The sequence below is a fragment of the Enhydra lutris genome, unplaced genomic scaffold (genome assembly GCF_002288905.1).
Source record: "Enhydra lutris kenyoni isolate GAN:26980312 unplaced genomic scaffold, ASM228890v2 scaffoldscaffold21, whole genome shotgun sequence".
NCBI lineage: Eukaryota > Metazoa > Chordata > Mammalia > Carnivora > Mustelidae > Enhydra > Enhydra lutris.
Window position 1 is genome coordinate 68,465,423 of NW_019154105.1, and position 20,408 is coordinate 68,485,830.

The following is a 20,408-nucleotide window of genomic DNA, read 5'->3' on the forward strand; positions in this document are numbered from 1 at the left end:
CAGAGAGAGAGAGAGGGAAGCAGGCTCCCCGCTGAGCAGAGAGCCCGATGCAGGACTCGATCCCAGGACCCTGAGATCATGACCTGAGCTGAAGGCAGTGGCTTAACCCACTGAGCCACCCAGGCGCCCGTAATTTGTGCCTTCTTGTTCTCATTCTTATTCAGGTTTCCTGAGAACTTACTGATTTTATTATTCTTTTCAAAGAACGAATCGTGTTACTGTTAAATTTCTTTATTATATGTTTGTTTTCTGTTGTATTAATGCCGTCTCTTTATTATTTTTTCTTTCTACTTTCTTTGGATTTATTGTGTTGTTCTTTTTCCAGCTACTTGTGATGGATATTTAATCATTGATTTTCAGCCTTTCTTCACCCTAATATGGATTTAAGGCTATAACTTTCTTTCTAAGCATGACTTTAACTACATCTCATAAATTTTGATATGTCTATTTTCACTATGATCCAGATGAAAATATCTTCTAACTTCATTGTGATTTCTTCTTTGACCCAAGGCCTAGAAGTAAAATGCTTAGTTTCCAAATATATGAGCATTTTCTAGTTTTTGTTGTTATTGCTAATGATGATTTTTAGCTTAATTCCACCACAGTCAAAGAACATTCTCTGCAGGATTTGTATCCTTTGAAACGTGTTTTCAGTGGCCTTTCAGACCAGCATGAGGTCTGTTTCACCGTTGTGCGTGTGATGAGGGTGTACTCTCTGGCCATTGGTACAGTATCTAGCGTATGTCAGTTAGGTCAAGTCTGAAGACATGTTGCTCACATCTTCTGTGTCCTTACTGATATTTGAGTGGTTGTTCTACTAGCTATTAGAGAGTCGAATTAAGGTTTCCTGTTATTATTACAGATTTGTCTATTTCTCCTTTCGGTTCTGTCAGTTTTGCTTCATATTTTTGGAGCTATCTTATTAGACATGTATAAATGTACAACTGTTTTTTTCTGATAAAAGTGCAGCTAAGCCAACTTTCTTCTGGGTGGAGCTTGCCTGCTCTTCCCCCTGTTGTCACTCTACTTTTGATTGTTCTATGCCCTTATATTTGTAAGTGTCTCATAGTTCCCGTCTAGTCTATCATATTCTTTTAATTAGAGATTCAATCTTTGGCATGTAAAGTAGAAACAGAGCTTTGGATGTCGGATGAGGAATGAAATGCCCCACAGACATACCCTTGGCCAACCAGCACAAGAGGGTAACAGTCACAGCAGGTACCCAGAGCCCAGGGTGTGCAAAAGGTCAGAGGTTCTCTAATGAAGCCCAGACTAAATTCCTGTTCAGCCAGTGAGAAAATGGAAAAAGATTTGTGTAAAAATGATGTAAGTGAAACTCCGCCTAAATCCTTTGTGGAACTGATGCCTGAGTTTGCCACCTGAGCCATCCAGGCGGCTGAGAAGCTGGAGCGGCATTTCTTGGCTTGCGACCTCTCCCATTTCTGTCCCACGGTCACATGGCCTCCTATCTGCATGTCCTCCCTCCACCTCCCCCTTATTAGGGCACAGGGATGGCACTTAGAACCCACTCTGATAATTCAGTATAACCTTCTCATCTCAAAACCATTAACTTAATCGTGCTGCAAAGATCTTTTTTTCCATATAAGGTAATAGTTACAAGTTCTAGGGATTCGGTGGACCATTATTCAGACTACCACGACATGTGAACTATAAAATATTTAAGATGTGTACACAGTGAGACCAGATTTTGAAAACAAAGAACAAAAAGAGAAAGTCATAGGAATCGAAAGCATGTGCACAAGAGACAGAGAGAAAGACAGACTAGGAGTGGAAGAGCCAGCAGCCCCCAGAAGCTGTGACAGCAGCCAAAGGAAACTACCACATAAGCCAACCTCTCTAACTTCCTCCAGGCTCTAGGTATGTTCGCTCATGGGACATCTGTTCTGTATCTGCTTATTAGTGGCCACTTCAGCAAGTAAACACAGCTAATGAAGATCTCACACTTTTTTTTTTCCTGACATGCAAGGTGACTCAATGCAGGTGACGTTATTCCCTGTCATTGTGTCGAAGCCGGACCACAAGGAGGCAGAGAAACTTGCTTTTCACAAAGGCCCTGGACACCCCCCAAACCTGGAATTGGTGACGGGAGACGCAGTGTGTGGTCCAGTGGGGAGAACCTACATTGAAAACTGGGCGACCAAGGCCAATCAGTTGAAAATCTACATGGCTGTTTCAGTGTCAGACACATCAGGACAAAGAATATTCCTAGGCACAGAGAAGGACTTTTCATGAAGAAAAACCAGTCCTAAGAAGACGGCTTCAAAGCCATGAGGCAAGCCTGACAGAACTGACAGACCCACAAGCAGGGCTGGGATCTCAGCACTGTGTTCTCAGTAATTGACAAGAACAAGTATGGGGAAAATCAGAAGCTGGAGAACATTATCCACCAGCTACCACGGAACATGGCCCTAAGTGCACAAGGAAGCATTCATCTAAACAAAAGTCTCAGTTGGGTTAGAAGAATTGAAATCAAGTGAAAATGTCCTATAAAATAGTGGAATTAAATTAAGAACAAAAAATATATATAAGAAATTTCCAAAGAACTGGAAAATGAAGGATATATTTCTCAACACATGGGTCAAAGAAAAAAGTCACAAGGGATACTGGAAAATATTTTAAGCTCAGGGCTCCTCAGTGGAGTGCATGACTCTCAGTCTCAGGGTTGTGAGTCCAAGCCCCACATTAGGCATGGGGATTACCAAAAAAAAAAAAAAAAAAAAAAAAAAGGAAAGAAAAGGATAAAGAAAACTTTTAAAAAAAGAAAGAAAATATTTTGAGCTAGATTAAAAATATAACATCAGAAATTATGGGATTATGGGATTATGGGATTATGGGATAATGGGATATAGCTAAAGAAGTACTCAGAAATTTGTGGCATTAAATGCTTATATTAGAAAATAAAAGTCTACAGTAAATTATCAAAGCTCTAAGTTTCCACCTTAAAAAGCTAGAAAAATAAAAGCAACTTAAATCCCTAGTAGAAAGAAGATAGGAGGTACAGAAATCAATGTAATGGAAAATGGAAAAGTAGAGAAAAAAAGAAACCCAAAGCAGGGTGTTTGAAAAAAAGGAATAAAACTGATAAACCCTTAGGGAGACTGGGGAGGGGGTGGGGGGAAGCAGCAATATCAGGAATGAAAAAGATCACATCAACATGAACTCTACAGATACTAAAAGAATAATAGGGAAATATAATAATCAACTTTATGTCCATAAGGTTGATAACTCAAATTTCTTGAAAGATACAAATTACCAAAACTGATAAAATATGAAACAACTTGAAAGCTTTTTATCTATTAGAAGAGTTGAATTTGTAATAGAAACCTTCCCAGTGCTATATGACTTCACTAGTAAACTCTATCAAACATTTAAGAAAGTAATTCCATCCTTTATAAATACTTTCAGAAAAGATAAGAAGAATGAATATTTCTCAAGTCTTTTCATGAGGCCAAAATTACCTTCATACTAAACAAGATACTGCACAAAGAAAAAACTGCATACCAATAGACTTCATGATCACAGAGGCAAAAGTTCTTCACGATATTAACAAATCAAATCTTGCAATATAGAAAAAGGACAATACTCCATGACAAATGGGAGTTTATCCAAGGAATGTACCATTAGTTTAGCACTCAGAAATTAATCAATGTAATTGATGATAGTAAGAGAATAAAGGAGAAAATCCGCATAATTATCTCCGTAGATGAGGAAGGGCCTTGCAAAATTCAAGATCTATTCACTATAAAAATATAAAAATTTTTAGTGACCCAGAAATAGAAAAAGGACTTCCTCAATATGAAAAAAGGCATAGATGAAAAACCTATAATTAACATCTTAGTTAGTGGTGAAAAACTCACTTATTTTTCCAAAGAATAGGAACAAGGCAAGAATGTCCACTCCCATGATTTCTATTCAACATTGTGCAGAAGGTTCTAGCCCATGCAATAAAGCAGAAGTAGACAAAAATAAAAATAAAGGGGATGCAATTTGGAAAGAAAGAAGTAAACTATATTTCTTTGCAGAAAGCATCATATTGTACAAAGAATATCCTAGAGATTGACAAAAGATGCTACTAGAACCAACAATATGGAGCAAGAACATAGGAAACAAAGTTAATGTGTAAGAATCGATGGTATTTAGGGGTCAGTCAGTTAAGTGTCTGCCTTTGGCTTGGGTCATGATCCTGGGGTCCTGGGATCTAGTCCCACATCAGGCTCCCTGCTCAGTGGGGAGCCTACTTCTCCCTCTGCCCCTCTCCCTGCTCATGCTCTCTCTCACTGTCTCTCTCTCTTTCACTCTCCCTGACTCTCAAAGTCTTTTCAGAAAAGAATCAGTGATGTTTATAAATAGTAGCAATAAACAATGGAAACAAATTTAAAGTAAAACAATACAATTAAAGTATCATCCAAAGGCAAAAATACTCAGGGAAAGATTTAACAAAATATGTGTGTGACCTACGCACTGAAAACTACAAACACTGGTGAGAGGAACTTAAAAAACCTAAACAATGGAGAGACATATACTGTGGTCATAGGTTAGAAGACAATACTGTTATCAATTTTCCCCAAATCAACCTGTAAATTCAATATGATCCCAACCAAAATCCTAGCAGGATTTTCTTGCAGAAATTAACAACATATTCTAAAATTTATATGGAAATGCAAAGAGCTTGGAATAACTGAAACAATTTTGAAAAGAAAACAAATTTTGAAGAATTTTACCTGACTTCAGAACTTGCTATAAAGCTATAGTAATCAAAACAGTGTGTTATTAATAGAAGAGTAGATACATAGATCATTAAAAGAGAAGAAAGTCCAGAAACAGACCCTCACATGTATGATTAATTCACTTTCAAAAGAGGTGCTAACGTAATTTGTGGAGGGTTAAGAATGATCTTTCCAGTGATGCTGGAGCACCTGGATATCCACTTAGAAAAAATGAGCTTTGATTCTTACCTCACACCATATATAAAAATTAACTCAAAATGGATCATAGACCTAAACATAAAAGTTTGAACTATAAACCTCCTAAAAGAACACATAAGAGAGAAAGTCCTTTCATCTTCGGGATGAAGATTTCACAGGACACCAGAAGTACCAGCTACTTAATTGAAAAATTGGTAAATTGGGCTGCATCAAAATTTAGAAGACTTTCGCTAGTACAATACCAGCAGACAATGAAAAAGCAAGCAACAGACTGGCAGAAAATATTCACAGTACACACCTCTGACAACAGGTGACTGTCCAAATGTATACAAAACTCTTACAACTCCATGATAGGAAGACAAGTAACTCCCAAAAGATTTAAGTAGACACTTCATAAAATGAATGCCAATAAGCACATGGAAATATGTTCAGTATCACTAGTTATCATGGAAATGCAAATTAAAACCACACTTAGATACCTCTCCATATCCACAAGAACGGCTAAAACTAAAAAGACTAATAATCACTGTTGGCAATGATGTGAAGCAACCACAGTGCTCATATGGAGCAGCTGGGAGTGTAAAATTGTCAACCATTTGGGAAAAAATAATCCTTTTCTTATAAGGTAAACACACACGTAGCATACAAGCCAGCAATTCCACTCTTAGGTATTTATCTGTGAGAAATCAACATACACATATAAACAAAGACTTGTGTCAAAGTTCCTTCTAGCTGTATTCACAGTCGTCCTAACTTGGAAAAATTCATGTCTATCAACAGAGGATTGATGCACTAATTGTGTCCATGGAAAACTCTCAGCAAGGAAAAGAAACAAACTGAGGATATGCACAGCAATGCAAGTCTCAAAAATATTATGCTTGCTGGCACAGAAATAGACACATCAATTAATGGAATGGGATAGAGAGCCCAAAAATAAACCCACGCTTATATGGTTGATTAATCTGCGACAAAGGAGGCAAGAATATGCAATGGGAAAAAGACAGCCTCTTCAACAAATAGTGTTGGGAGAACTGGACAGCCACATGCAGAAAAATGAAACTGGACCACTTTCCTACACAATACACAAGCGTAAATACAAAATGGAATTAAGACCTAAACGCAAGACCAAAGCCATAAAACCTCTAAAAGAAAACATAGTCATCTCTTGGACACCAGCCTTAGCAACATATTTATGGATATGCCTCCTGAAGCAAGGGAAATAAAAGCAAAAATAAACTATTGGGACTACATCAAAATAAAAAGCCTTTGTGCAGGAAAGGAAACCACCAACAAAATGAAAGGGCAACCTACTGAATGGAAGAAAATATTTGCAAATGATATATCTGATAAGGGGTTGCTACCCACAATTTAAAGGAACTTATACAACTCAGTACCCAAAAATAACGATAAAAATCCATTTTTTTAAATAGGCAGAGGACCTGAATAGACATTTTTCCAAAGAAGACATGCAGATGGCCAACAGATACATGAAAAGATGTTCAACATCATTCATCGTCAGGGAAATGCAAATCAGAACCACAATGAGATACCACGTCCCACCTGTCATAACGGCTAGAATCAAAAAGACAAGAAACAACAGGTGTTGATGAGGATGTGGAGAAGGGGGAACCCTCGTGCTCTGTTGGTGGGAATACAAACTGGTGCAGCTACTGTGGAAAACAGTATGGGGATTCCTCAAAAAATTAAAAATAGAAATGCCACATGATCTGGTAATTCTACTCCTAATATTTACCAAAACAAAAGGAAAAGACTAATTTAAAGACAGTGCACCTCTCTGTTCATTGCAGCCTTATTTACAATAGCAAAGGTACAGCTGCTTCGATGTGGCATATAATATATATATATATATATATATATATATATATATATATATCTATCTATCTCCAGGAATATTACTCAAACATAAGAAAGAATGAAATTTGCCATTTGTGACAACATAGAGGGACCCAGAGGGTATTAAGTTAAATGAAATAAGTCAGAGAAGATAAATATCATATGATTTCACTTTTATGTAGAATCTAAAAAAAAAAAAAAATGAACCAACCAACCAACAAACAAAAACTAGAGACAGACTCAAAAGTAGAGAACAAACTGGTAGTAGCCAGATGGGCTGTGGATGGGAGGATGCATGAAACAGGTGAGTGGGATCAAGAGGTAGTAAATTCCAGTTATAAAACAAATAAGTCACGGGATGAAAAGTACAGCACAGGGAATATAGTCAATGGCATTGTAATAACATTGGTGACAGATGGGGATTCCCCTTACTGCGGTGGGCACTGTGTGATGCATGGACTTGTTGAATCGCTATCTAAAACTAACATTGCATTACATTATTACATTACATATCAACTGTTCTTCGATAATAAAAATTTTTAAACTATATTAATCTGAGTGAAAGGAGCCAAACACAAAAGCGTATGTACCATATGCTTCCATTTATATAAGATGGAAGGTAGATCTCATCTACAGTGGCTGTAACTGGATCTGTACCCCCTTGGGGCTGCAGAATTGGGGATGGTTTGACTTCAGAGGGCACGAGGCAATGTTTTGGGATGATAGAAATGTTCTGTATCTTGACTGTGCTGGTGGTGATACAGGTGTATGCATTTTTTTAAAAGTCATTGGACTGTACACTAAAAATGGGTGCAATTTATCACATTAACTATACTTGAATAAATTAATTTTTGGAAACCAATAAAAGGAAACACCAGGAGACCTCACTCTCTCAGCCGACCACACCAACCTCCACTCACAAGCTAGCCTGCATCTCTGGCTGTCATCTTACTTTGTCAGTCATCTTACTTAGTATTAAGCCCCTTCACACACTTCTCCTGCACCCCGAAGGGTCAGCTGACCTGGGCTTGGCGGAGTATGGCAGTGGCTCACTATCCTGTCACCCAACAAGCAGATGCGAGAACAGAATCCCTCTGAGTTTCCAGGAGTGGGAGCCGTGCCCCACCGCAGCCAGCGGAAATCCACACACTGAACTTCGCTTTTGTCTATCAGGCATTTTCATCCTTCTTTCGTAGGAACGTTGGGTTTCGTTAGGGTGTTAGTCCTTCGTCTCTGATCCATGTTACAAATATTTTCTCCTAGTTTGTTGTTTGTCTTTTCTCTTCACTTACGGTATCTTATGCCACGCAGAAGACGTGGGGTTAGGAATGGTGGCTGTGGCGGTGGTGGTCTAACCACCCTTCCTTTCTCTGCATCCAGACTCGAAGTCGCGGTCAGAAAGCCTTTCGCTACACCCAGGAGACAGAGTAGCCTGCCATGTTTTCTGAAGCCCTTCTCCAAACGGCTCTCCAGCTGTCCCAGATCTGTCTACCAGGAAGCCCGTCTTTGCTCCAGGGGATTTTTGCAGGTGGTCATCAAGTCTGGTCTTGAGCTCTCTGTCCTACTCTGGTACTCAGGCTCTTCACACGCCTCCCACACTATACAGAGCTTGCTGCCCATCTTAATGTCTGGGTGGCTCTCCTGTTTGCGAGCCTTTCTAGCCTGCATAAACGTTAGCATCTAGTCCCAGGGAAGAGCTTGTTGGCATTTTTATTGAGATCACTTTAAATACACAAATGACCGTAGGGAGAGCTGACTTCCTGATGATGTTGCAACATTTCATTCAAGAACAAGGGATTCCTGGGGCGCCTGGGTGGCTCAGTGGGTTAAGCCTCTGCCTTTGGCTCAGGTCATGGTCTCAGGGTCCTGGGATGGAGCCCCACATCAGGCTTTCTGCTCAGCGGGGAGCCTGTCTCTCTCCGCCTGTTTATCTCTCTGCCTGCCTCTCTGCCTACTTGTGATCTCTCTCTGTCAAATAAATAAATAAAATCTATAAAAAAGAAAAAAAGATGGGGCGCGTGGGTGGCTCAGTGGGTTAAAGCCTCTGCCTTCGGCTCAGGTCATGATCCCAGGGTCCTGAGATCGAGCCCCACATCGGGCTCTCTGCTCAGCAGGGAGCCTGCTTCCTCCTCTCTCTTTGCCTGCCTCTCCCCCTACTTGTGATCTCTGCCTGTCAAATAAATAAATAAATAATCTTAAAGAAAAGAAAGAATAAGGGATGCCTTTCCATTCAATCTCGTCTACTTTTGTGACTTTCAGGAAGCTTTAAAGGTGTTTATATAGGTGTGACACATTTCTTGTTGTTTATTCCTAAGTATTTTATCTTTTTCGTTGGAGTTGTAAATGAGGTCCTCCCTTCCATTGTGTCTTTATTCTGTGATTTTGGAATACATGAAGGCTATTGCCTTGCTATGCTAATTTTATTTCCTGCTACTTTATGAATTATTTTATCGTTGATTCTCTAGGGATTTCCAGAATACTACCTTGTCATCTGCAACTAGAGATAGGTTTCTTCAAATTTTCCAATTCTTATGCCTCTGATGATTTCGCTAATACTTCCAGAACAATGTTAAATGGTATTGGAGGTAGTGACCACCCTTGCCTTGCTTCTGATCTTAGTAAGAATGCTTCTGGTATTTCCCCCATATAGTGAGATGCCAGCTTTAGGATTGGGGTGTATGTTTTATAACTTTAAGGAAGTATCCAGGGGCGCCTGGGTGGCTCAGTGGGTTAAAGTCACTGCTTTCGGCTCAGGTCATGATCCCAGGGTCCTGGGATCGAGCCCCGCATCGGGCTCTCTGCTCAGCGGGGAGCCTGCTTCCTCTTCTCTCTCTGCCTGCTTCTCTGCCTACTTGTGATCTCTGTCTGTCAAATGAATAAATAAAATCTTTAAGGAACTATCCAGGTATTCCTATTTTCCCAAGAGTTTTTATTAAGAGTGTGTGTTGAATTTTGTCAGAGGATTTTTTTCAACAACTATATAGATAATCATGTAATTTGCTCCTTAGTTCCATTAATGTGGTGAATTATGTTAATAGATATCCTAACATTGCACCAACCTTGCTTTCCTGGTATAAACTATTTTTGGCCATGAGTACTATTTTCTTAATAGAGGGTTGGACTCCATTTGCCAATATTCTATTTAGGATTACTACATCATTCAGTATTCATAGGAGATAGGGTCTGTCATTTTCCTTTGTTATACTCTATTGTGTTTTGGTATAACTGTTACACACACTTAATAAAATACATTTTTCCCTTCATTTTCGATACACTGAATCAATTTAGACAGCATGGGGTCTCTCTGGTCTCTGAGGTTTGATAGAATTCCCCTTTGAAACTGTCTAGGCCTGGAGGGCTTTGTGGGTTAGTTCCTTAATGATTTTCTGTTTCTTCTTTAGACATTTTTCCTGGTCTGTTTAACTTTTGTCTCTATTGGAGCCAATTTTTTTAACTGTGTTTTGTTAAGAAATGTCCATGTGAACCTAAATTTTTAATTTTTTTTAAATTTAATTTCTTTTCAGTGTAACAGAATTCGTTGTTTATGCACCACACCCAGTGCTCCATGCAATATGTGCCCTCCATAATACCCACCACCAGGCTCCCCCAACCTCCCACCCCCTGCCCCTTCAAAACCCTCAGATTGCTTTTCAGAGTCCATAGTCTCTCATGGTTCATCTCCCCCTCCAATTTCCCTCAACTCCCTTCTCCTCTCGATCTCCCCATGTCCTCCGTGTTATTTCTTATGCTCCACAAATAAGTGAAACCATATGATAATTGACTCTCTCTGCTTGACTTATTTCACTCAGCATAATCTCTTCCAGTCTTATCCATGTTGATACAAAAGTTGGGTATTCATCCTTTCTGATGGAAGCATAATACTCCATAGTGTATACGGACCACATCTTCCTTATCCATTCGTCTTTTGAAGGGCATCTTGGTTCTTTCCACAGTTTGGTGACCATGGCCATTGCTGCTATGAACATTGGGGTACAGATGGCCCTTCTTTTCACTACATCTGTATCTTCGGGGTAAATACCCTGTAGTGCAATTGCAGGGTCATAGGGAAGCTCTATTTTTAATTTCTTAAGGAATCTCCACACTGTTCTCCAAATTGGCTGCACCAACTTGCATTCCCACTAATAGTGTAAGAGGGTTCCCCTTTCTCCACATCCTTTCCAACACACGTTGTTTCCTGTCTTGTTAATTTTGGCCATTCTAACTGGTGTAAGGTGGTATCTCAATGTGGTTTTAATTTGAATCTCCCTGATGGCTAGTAATGATGAACATTTTTTCATGTGTCTGATAGCCATTTGCGTGTCTTCATTGGAGAAGTGTCTGTTCATGTCTTCTGCCCATTTTTTGACATGATTATCTGTTTTGTGTGTGTTGAGTTTGAGAAGTTCTTTATAGATCCTGGATATCAGCCTTTTGTCTGTACTGTCATTTGCAAATATCTTCTCCCATTCCGTGGGTTGCCTCTTTGTTTTGTTGAATGTTTCCTTTGCTGTGCAGCAGCTTTTGATCTTGATAAATTCCCAAAAGTTCATTTTCGCTTTTGCTTCCTTTGCCTTTGGCGACATATCTTGAAAGAAGTTGCTGTGGCTGATATCGAAGAGGTTACTGCCTGTGTTCTCCTCTAGGATTCTGATGGATTCCTTTCTCACATTGAGGTCTTTTATCTATTTCGAGTTTATCTCGAATGGTGAAGTTTCATTCTTCTACATATAGCTGTCTGATTTTCCCAGCACCATTTATTGAAGAGACTGTCTTGTTTCCACTGTATATTTTTTCCTGCTTTGTCAAAGATTATTTGCCCATAGAGTTGAGGGTCGATATCTGGGCTCTCTACTCTGTTCCACTGGTCTATGTGTCTGTTTTTATGCCAGTACCATGCTGTCTTGGTGATCACAGCTTTGTAGTAAAGCTTGAAATCAGGCAACGTGATGCCACCAGTTTTGTTTTTCTTTTTCAACATTTCCTTAGCAATTCGGGGTCTCTTCTGATTCCATAAATTTTAGGATTATTTGTTCCAGCTCTTTGAAAAATACTGGTGGAATTTTGATCAGAATGGCATTAAAAGTATAGATTGCTCTAGGCAGTATAGACATTTTAACAATGTTTATTCTTCCGATCCAAGAGCATGGAATGGTCTTCCATCTTTTTGTGTCTTCTTCGATTTCTTTCGTAAGTGTTTTATAGTTCCTCGAGTACAGATGGAGGTTTATTCCCAGGTATCTTATGGTTCTTGGTGCTATAGTAAATGGAATCGATTCTCTAATTTCCCTTTCTGTGTTTTCATTGTTAGTGTATAAGAAAGCATCTGATTTCTGTACATTGACTTTGTATCCTGCCACATTACTGAATTGCTATATGAGTTCTAGCAACAGCAATCAGACAACAAAGAGAAATAAAAGGTATCCCAATTGGCAATGAAGAAGTCAAACTCTCTCTCTTCGCAGATGACATTGTACTTTATATGGAAAACCCAAAAGACTCCACCCCCAAACTAAATTTTTTAATTTATTTGCATACAGTTTTGCAAAATAACTTTTTAAGATTTTTTTTAACTTCTTGCATATCTATAGTTACCTTCCCTTATTGTTTCATACTTTGTATATCTGTGTTTGTTCCCTTTTGATTAAACCAACTAATGGTTTATTTTATTTTTTACAGGAACCAGGATTTTCATTCATTAATTTGATCTAGTGTTTTGCTGTTCTCTACTTGATCAGTTTCCGTTCCCATCTTTATTCTAGCTTTATTATTTCCCTCCTGTATGTTCTATTCATTTGCTTTGTTGTTCTTTTTCTTGTTTTTTGAATTAAAAACTTAGTTGGTGTACAGTTGGCTTTGAACAACACAGGTATGAACTGCATGGGTCCACTTACACGAGGATTTTTTTGCTTCAGGACAATACTGTAGGTGTATTTTCTCTTCCTTAAGATTTTCTTTTCTTCTTTTTTAAAGATTTTATTTATTCATTTGACAGACAGAGATCACAAGTAGGCAGAGAAGCAGGCAGAGAGAGAGGAGGAAGCTGGCTCCCCACTGAGCAGAGAGCCCGATCCGGGGCTTGATCCCAGGACCCTGGGATCATGACCTGAGCCAAAGGCAGAGGCTTTAACCCACTGAGCCACCCAGGTGCCCACTTATGATTTTCTTAATAACATTTTTTCCCATAACTTACTCTATTGTAAAAATACAGTATATGATACACGTAACATGAGGACTATGTGTTGATTGGTCATGGGTAAGACTTCCTGTCAACAAGAGACTATTAGTAGTCAAGGTTGGGGGTGGGTCAGAAGTTAAATGTGGATTTTCGACTGTGCAGGGGATCAGCACCCCTAGCCCCTGTCTTGTTCAAGGGCCAACTGTACTTTTGTTCTTTTGTTATTATTAATATAAGTGCTTAAGGTTATGAAGTTTCCTCACTGCTTTAAATGTAATCCACTGGGTCTGACATGCAATGTTTTCAGTAGAAGTTACATAATTTCTCTTTTTATTTTTCTTCACCCAAAAGTCGTCTAAAAGAAATGTTTTTGTTTTATTTCTAGGTAGATGGGGTGTGGTTTGGGTTTTTTTGTATTCTGTTTTTTGTGAGGGAGTGCTTTGGTTTTAACTTTTAGTTGTCTTGCACTGTGATCAGAATGTTATTTTAATATTTCTGCTTTGTGCAAACTTTTGATGTTTTCTGTGTGTCCTAATGTATGATGGGTTATTGTGAGTGTGCTGTATGTACTCAGGAAGAAAGTATTTTCCCTATCATCAGAGCATGGTTTTGATATGTGTCCGTAATACCTATTGATTGATTATGCTGTTTGGATCTTATCACATTTTGGGAAGAAGCAGGTTCCAGGAGAGTTTAATGCGGCTTTGTCAGACAACTCTTGACTCTGGACAGCACTAAGGACAGGTGACCCGCATGCTTGGTTGTGGTTGCCCTGCTCTAAAACGCTCACTCCTTCCCTCCCCGCAGCTGCCATCAAAAGGTCTGTCTGACCCCTTTTCACAGATGGCCCCGGACAAGAAACAAGGAAAATCAGCCCCTGCACGTTTTTCAGCAGTGTCTTTGCTAAGCAGGCTTGGAGCACCCTATAGGATTTCCCAAATAAAGGGAGGGAGGAGGGACAGTGACCTAGGAGTTGACATATAGTTGTCCTGAGCATGAATGCATGTTGGCTTTTTGCTTCATATCTAAATAAAGCAGTTAATGATATCAAGCTCAAGGGTGAGATAAACAAGTGGGCAAAATACCTTAACACAGTGGAAACACCACAAAGGATACATTGGTATTTAGAAATCACGTGGTAAAAATTAGCAAACTCTCGGACGCCAGTGAACATGGTGAAGTGGGCATCCCTGAGGGTCTGTCCGCCAAGCAGAAACATCAAAAAATCAAGCAAACGTTGCCAGAACCAACTTTGTCAGGACTCTGGAAAGCAGTCAACAATTGACAGAACCAAGGAAATGCTGAGTCAAGAAAAAGGCAACTGCAGGAGAGCAACTGTGGGAGAGCTCCGTGGCCTTTGCCCTTAGCGCACCGCCGCGCAGGGCCCAGGGCCTGCTTTCAGAGCCCTTGTGTGCAGAGCTCTGCGTCTAGTCTGTTCAAACCTGGGGACTGCCCGAAGGACTGACAATGGGCACGGTTTCTCCTAACTCAGAACTCCCTTGGAACAGACAAGCCAGGGCGTTGCGGGAAGGCACCGTGAGGTGGATGGCATGAAACCACTTATGGTGTGGGATGACAGGCAAGGCAGATACCCGGGCTCAGAAAGCTTGCAGGGGAACAGCTGGGGAAAGCTTCTGGGGGACCAGTGCTGGGCGGCCCTGTCAGTGGAGCGTCTGACTCTTGATTTCAGCTCAGGTTGTGATTTCTGGGTCATGGGATTGAGCCCCGATGATCAGGCTCCACACTCAATGGGGAGTCTGCTGGAGATCATGTCTCCCTCTCCCTCTGCCCATCCCACTCATGCACACACACACTCTCTCTCTCCCCCTCCCTCCAGAGTAAATAAATAAATCTTAAAAAAAAAAACAAAAAAACTCCCTGGCCCCTTGAAGCCGCCCGTGTCCAGCAGGAGGTTGAGAGAGCAACACACATGCCCGGGGCAGCTCGCACACAGGGAGAAGGCCCAAGAAGACCCCAGGCTTGCTCGGGGCTGGTGTCTAGGCCCAGTGCCTGCCGGAAGTGGAGGCTCTGGCAGCGCTGCTCACGGCCCAGAACTGAGTGACCCACAAAGATTGGGACAGGTTCCCTTTTCCTTTTCTGTTTCCCTCCTGGATCTGAAGTGCCCACGCAGTCAGCAATCCCTGTGCCCCTGAGCCACACGGCTGCATGCATGCGGTCGGCAGGAAGGAGAAGCTCTGGGCGCCCAGCAGCCCTTGGGTGGTTCCCACATCTGGCTCTACCCTCTGCAGACTGCGCCTTCAGGAGCTGAGAGCAGCAGCCTCAGGGCGGGCTCACCCACCTGCCCTTCCATCTCTGCAAGGCGAGGCTGACGCTGCCCCTCTAGCCTTCTCCGCCCACAGCGGCGTCCTCAGGGCTCCTGGGCCCAGGCGCGCCAGCACTGGGAGCGGGCTTTCCTCAGGTTGGGTTGTACTCCTTTGGTGAAAGCACTTTTTGTTTTTGGTGTGCAACACGTGGGAGTGTGGCCAGCTTGCACCCGCTAGGCCTCCACTTCAGCCTCTGCACGGAGAACCAGTGAGCAAAGGCGCAGGTGTTGGACCCCCCTCCCCATGGACAGGTTTGAAATGGTTAAGGGCCTGCAGAGAAAGAGCTGGTGGGTGGTGTGCAGCTTGGACGCCATGGCCCCCTCTGCAGACATGACACCGATGGGCCTGACCACACGCCATGTTTCCACGCAGGAAGGACATTCCCCCAGAGCGAGTGACGCACGCAGACAGAGAGCAGACCAAGAAGGTGGTGTACTCAGCGGTCTATGGAGCAGGTAGGCTGCGGGCCGGTCTCGGTGTCACCTGTAGGCCAGATGGAGCTGGTTCTTATCCCATGTCTGTGTTTAAATATGGCTGTGCCTTAGAGAGATCGTTCTTGGCCCCCGGAGCTCACTTTTGTGAGTTTCTGAGTGTCTTTTACAAAAGGCTGAGGACATCTGGGATGCACTAGAAACCAGTCAGACCACTGACAGCCATCAGCTCCCTCAGTGTCCCACTGGCTGAGAGAACAGAGGCACAAAAGTGAATGGAGACCACAGTTGACCAGCTGGGAGGGACAGGACAGGGCCGAAGCCCAAGGGTATAGCCCCACCCCTACCTGATACGGCCGTGCTGGGGGGCCATCTCTGGGCTGTGAGATGCTACCTCATCCTGACCCTGACCTCCACCCCACCACCCAGGACCTGAGGCAGAGCTGGTCTTCAGCTCCCTCCCACCGTCCCTCCCTCTCCCTCCAACCTCCTGACCGTGGCTTCATAAATTCTGTTTAAACTCTTTTCTCCCTCTACATCATGCTGAACCAGTGGGATATCACGTCCCCTCAGGACAACAAGGGAGAGGATGAAAAGGGGCTGTGGGCCAGCCAGCCCTCCTGAAGGAAGGGTCCATCTGGCTGTTGGCTGGCCTGTGCCAACCGCCTTCTTTGGATCAGTCCTGTCTGGGCAACAAGGCTCTTGCAAAGTCACCAAGAGCAGAATTCATCTCCCTGCCACGGAGACCCTTTGTTCATTTAAGGAAAGCCAGCAAAAGGGGATCAGCTTCCAGTGCAAGAACATCGGGGCAGACATGTCGTCGATTATCTGTCAGACCCACCTTGTACTTCAGCAATGTGACCTTGGTGCTGGGGCATGAGCGACTTGCATACAACGGGTCTGGAATGTGCCTCCCACCACCCAGCCTGGCTCCCAGCCCAGGCCCTGAACCGGCGCCGCTTCCTCTGCTGGACCCCTGTCCACAGAGCTCACCCTCACGCCTTCCTCTTGGCTCTGCTGTCCCCTTCTCGGCCGTCCCTGACTGCTGTATCAGTGATCCATTTCCAGGTAACACACTCATGGTCACCCAGCATCGGTGGGTATCAGGGGCCATGGTCTCACGGGCAGCTCCACCAAGGAGCACGTTAGCAGCCCTCGGGCCTTGCCGCAAGGGCCCCCCAGTGTAGGCAGAGCTACTGCCCGTGTTCTTCAGAGCCGGCCCCACAGTGCTACATGCTTCCTAGTGGTCCCAAGTCTGTGTGACCGTCACTGTGCCGCTGCTCAGACGCAGGTCTGCCCACCCCCCAGGGGAGGGTCACTGGAGGGCGTGAAGACCTGGAGGCAGGACCACGGAGGCCACTCAAGAGTCTTTCTGCCACACACCACTTTCTAAGCTTGGGTCCCCAGCCCCGAACAGCGCCTGTCTCACCCTCCTCCATGAAGCACCCTGCTTCTCCCGGAGCACTGCTCATTCTTCCAGCCCAAGGAACCCCGTGAAGCAGGAGCTCTTCTGGCTCTGCCCATGGCCAGGCACATAGCAGGCACACCATAAATACTGCACAAACTCATGAACTGCATAGTCTTTTGACCCTACTTGTGCATACATTCTATGTACAGTTTTTGGGAAACAGGCTAAGAAACTGAAAGACTTGAACTCAGTGGGTGAGAGCAGGGTGACTCAGACTCACTCAGTCTGGCTCCTCGGCTCGGCCTCCCTCTGCGGTGCTCCAGAACCTTCTAGATCACTGTCGGGGGTGGGGGGCGGGGGAGGGCAGCCTGCCACCCAGTTATATTAGATCCCGGTGCCGCAAGTCCTCGATCCAGGCTCTGCGGGCAGAATGTTGCCTCCAATTCCTGGCAGGCAGCCTGGGCTGGAGTCCTAAGTCTGTCCCTCTGGGGTTGGTGACCTTCTGCAGAGACTTCCACCTCCGTGCTCCAGTCACCTCCCAGTCGGGGAGGAGCTGGCTCCTTCACTGGTGCCTGGCACCAGCCGGCTCTCATCTTTGGCCTCAGCCACCACACCGGCACCCAGACTGGGCACCAGGTGACGGGCATCCATGTGCGGGGAAGGGAAGGGGTGGCGGGGGGGGGGGCTCCACCTTGGCTGGGCACTCATGGGGGCAGGAGCACAGAGGGCCCTCAGAGCAGCTTCACGCCGATGGCAGGATGCACCCAACAGCAGTTTGGCACTTTCTGGACCATGCACTCTATTTTTTGCTGGAGAGGAAAGAGCTCCACTTGGTAAATAAGCAGTGAGTCATTAGCCGTGATGTTGGTGAAAAGAGTAATTTGGCTGCTTTTAGCCCGGATGGTGACAGTGTTCCCACCCTGAGCCTCTGTTTCTGCTATTCCTGCTGTCACTGGCCCGCTCAAGAGGAGACTGCCATGCCTCTGCTGCTGTCTGCACAGGGCTGGGTTGTCCTCCCCACGGGCAAACCCGTCGGGTCTCCTTGTCTGCTGGGAGCCCTCTGGAAACGCAGCCCAGACGCTTCCCACCAGCTGGCTTTCGTGGTTGCAATGATGTGTTTTCACGGGGGGTCTGGAAGCTGCTGCTCCCAATGCTGGGGGCACCAGCTGGGTCGGAATGATCGGCATGAGGACCACAGTGAAAGACAGCCGAGGAGAAGCAGGACTGTGACGCAAGCAAAGAAGGCGCTCCGGAGGGACTTCACATCTGGGCAGCCTCACTGCAGCCCACGGGCAGGACAGCCTGGTCCCCACAACTCCCCCAGACTCTGCCAGGAGGGCCATCCCTTCCAGAATGGTGGTGACCACAGAGACACAGTTCCCCAGGGATCTCACGCAAAGGGGGACCTGCCGGCTCACTGCCCTTCCCTCAGCCACCTGCCAGCTAACAGTGCACACTAGCCCTGTCCTGCTCACGACCCCTCTGAGCCCATCCAGATGCACAGCCTCCAGGAGGCCCCTTCTGACTCCTCCAGTCTTGCTCTGAGCTCCTCCTGCTCCTGGAGTCCACTTACCCCTTGATTCTCCTCAAGGTGTTCAGCGTTTAAGTTTGCCTCCACATCCAATCACATTCAATCAGCAGGCACCCCCTGCTCCCAGAGGCTGACATTTGTCACCAGAGATGTGCAAGTGGGCCCAGGAGGATGGCACTGAGTGACTAGTGCACGTGCCCCAGAATCTCTGCTGCCAAGGAGGGCCGGGAGAGGCGGGCCAGGCTGCCAGTTCGGAAGGACACAGAGAGTTAGTTGGGTCTGCTCTGATCAGACCAGCCGGCCCCCCGGAGGCCATGGTGTGCCCTGCGCTCATGAGGCCCCAGAGCTGCAGACAAGAGGGAGAAACTATTAGAAATCATGCGAGGGACAAAAAAACACTTGGAGAAAAGGGAATGGGGATCGTCTTCCTGAAGCTAACGGTGTAACACAGCAGCCCCTGGTGTTAAGGTGTAATCAGCCGTCTGTGGGGCAAGGCCCATGGCGTGTCCATCTAGGATTTCAGAGCTGAAGAATGCTGCTGCTGCCCCCAGAGGATGCTTGCTTTCAGGGGGACAAGCCTGCCTGTGATTACAACTCAAAAACCCCAACATGTGAACCAAAGCACGGAGGACAGTTGTGTGAAAGGGACCAGTCTCTGTGAAGCATGGAACACAAGCCCGCATGGCATCAATGGCCATCCTGCCTGGGGGGTCTCTGAGTGTGACAGGCCCATGGGGAGGGCGCGGGAACAGGGATCAGAGAACGGGCCAGGCCCTCCATCTTTTTCCCAGGCTCCGTCTTCTTCTTTAGCAGTTGCTGCGTTATTTGTTCCTCTGGTAAACAGGCATTTTCAAGTACAAGGCCTCAGCCAATCACTGCCCTTCAGATCTCCCAACATCTCTACCTAATACAGCAAAGGAATCCTTTCTGGGCCACACGTACTGAGGAGGAGGAGTATGACATGTGTAATGGCCAAGTAGGCCCCAGCAGATTCCTTTCCCACAGGAATCAACTATAAATTATGGAAAATATTTAATAAAAAACTCTAGAAAGGTACTGAAAAGTGACTTTCAGGAGGAATGGTTCAGGCTGAGTTCCCCTTTTTATAGCTCCTCACTGAAGACAGGCCTTGGTCAGTGTGCTGGGTAGCTAACCCTCCAAGAGAAATGCATAGTCTCACTTCCCTGAGGAAACAGAAGACAGAGTTTGAAGCAACCAGAGAATCTGGAAAGTGAGGGAGAAATTCCAGAAAAAAGAGAGCCAAAGGAGCCAAAGAACACCAAATTCTGGGTATGAACTCTGCCCAAACCTTTGGCGACCCCTGGGCAGGCTTCAGACTTAGCCCAACTAAGGCTAAAGGGACTGTTCTGAGATTTCAGCTGCTTCCCACTGCAGAGGGGCAGAGTTCAAAGTTTGACTTCAGCCACATTAACTCCCTCCTTTTAAAAAAAAATCAATACTCCTTAAAAAAATAAAGAATCCAGAGTGTCCACAATATTTCACTCACAATATCTAGGATTTAATCCCAAATTACTACACATAGGAAGAAATGGGATATTTTGACCCACACTCAAAAGAAAAGGCCATGATAGAAGCAAATCCTGAGATGACCCAGATGTTGAAATGAGCAGACAAGGATTTTAAAGCCATTATTACAACTATGCCAAAGGAGATAAAGGAAAACATGCCCCTAATGAATGAAAATAAAAGGAAATCTCAGAAAATAGAAAGAACCAAAC

The 20,408-nt window shown here is 44.3% G+C and overlaps 1 protein-coding gene across 1 annotated transcript in view; it reads left to right on the top strand.

Moving 5' to 3' along the window:
- LOC111149225 (DNA polymerase nu) overlaps nt 1-20,408 on the top strand; it is a 136,983-nt gene that overhangs the window by 102,298 nt on the left and 14,277 nt on the right. The window contains 1 exon segment of the mRNA XM_022506173.1: nt 15,672-15,754. Within this exon segment, the coding sequence (XP_022361881.1) occupies nt 15,672-15,754 (83 nt within the window).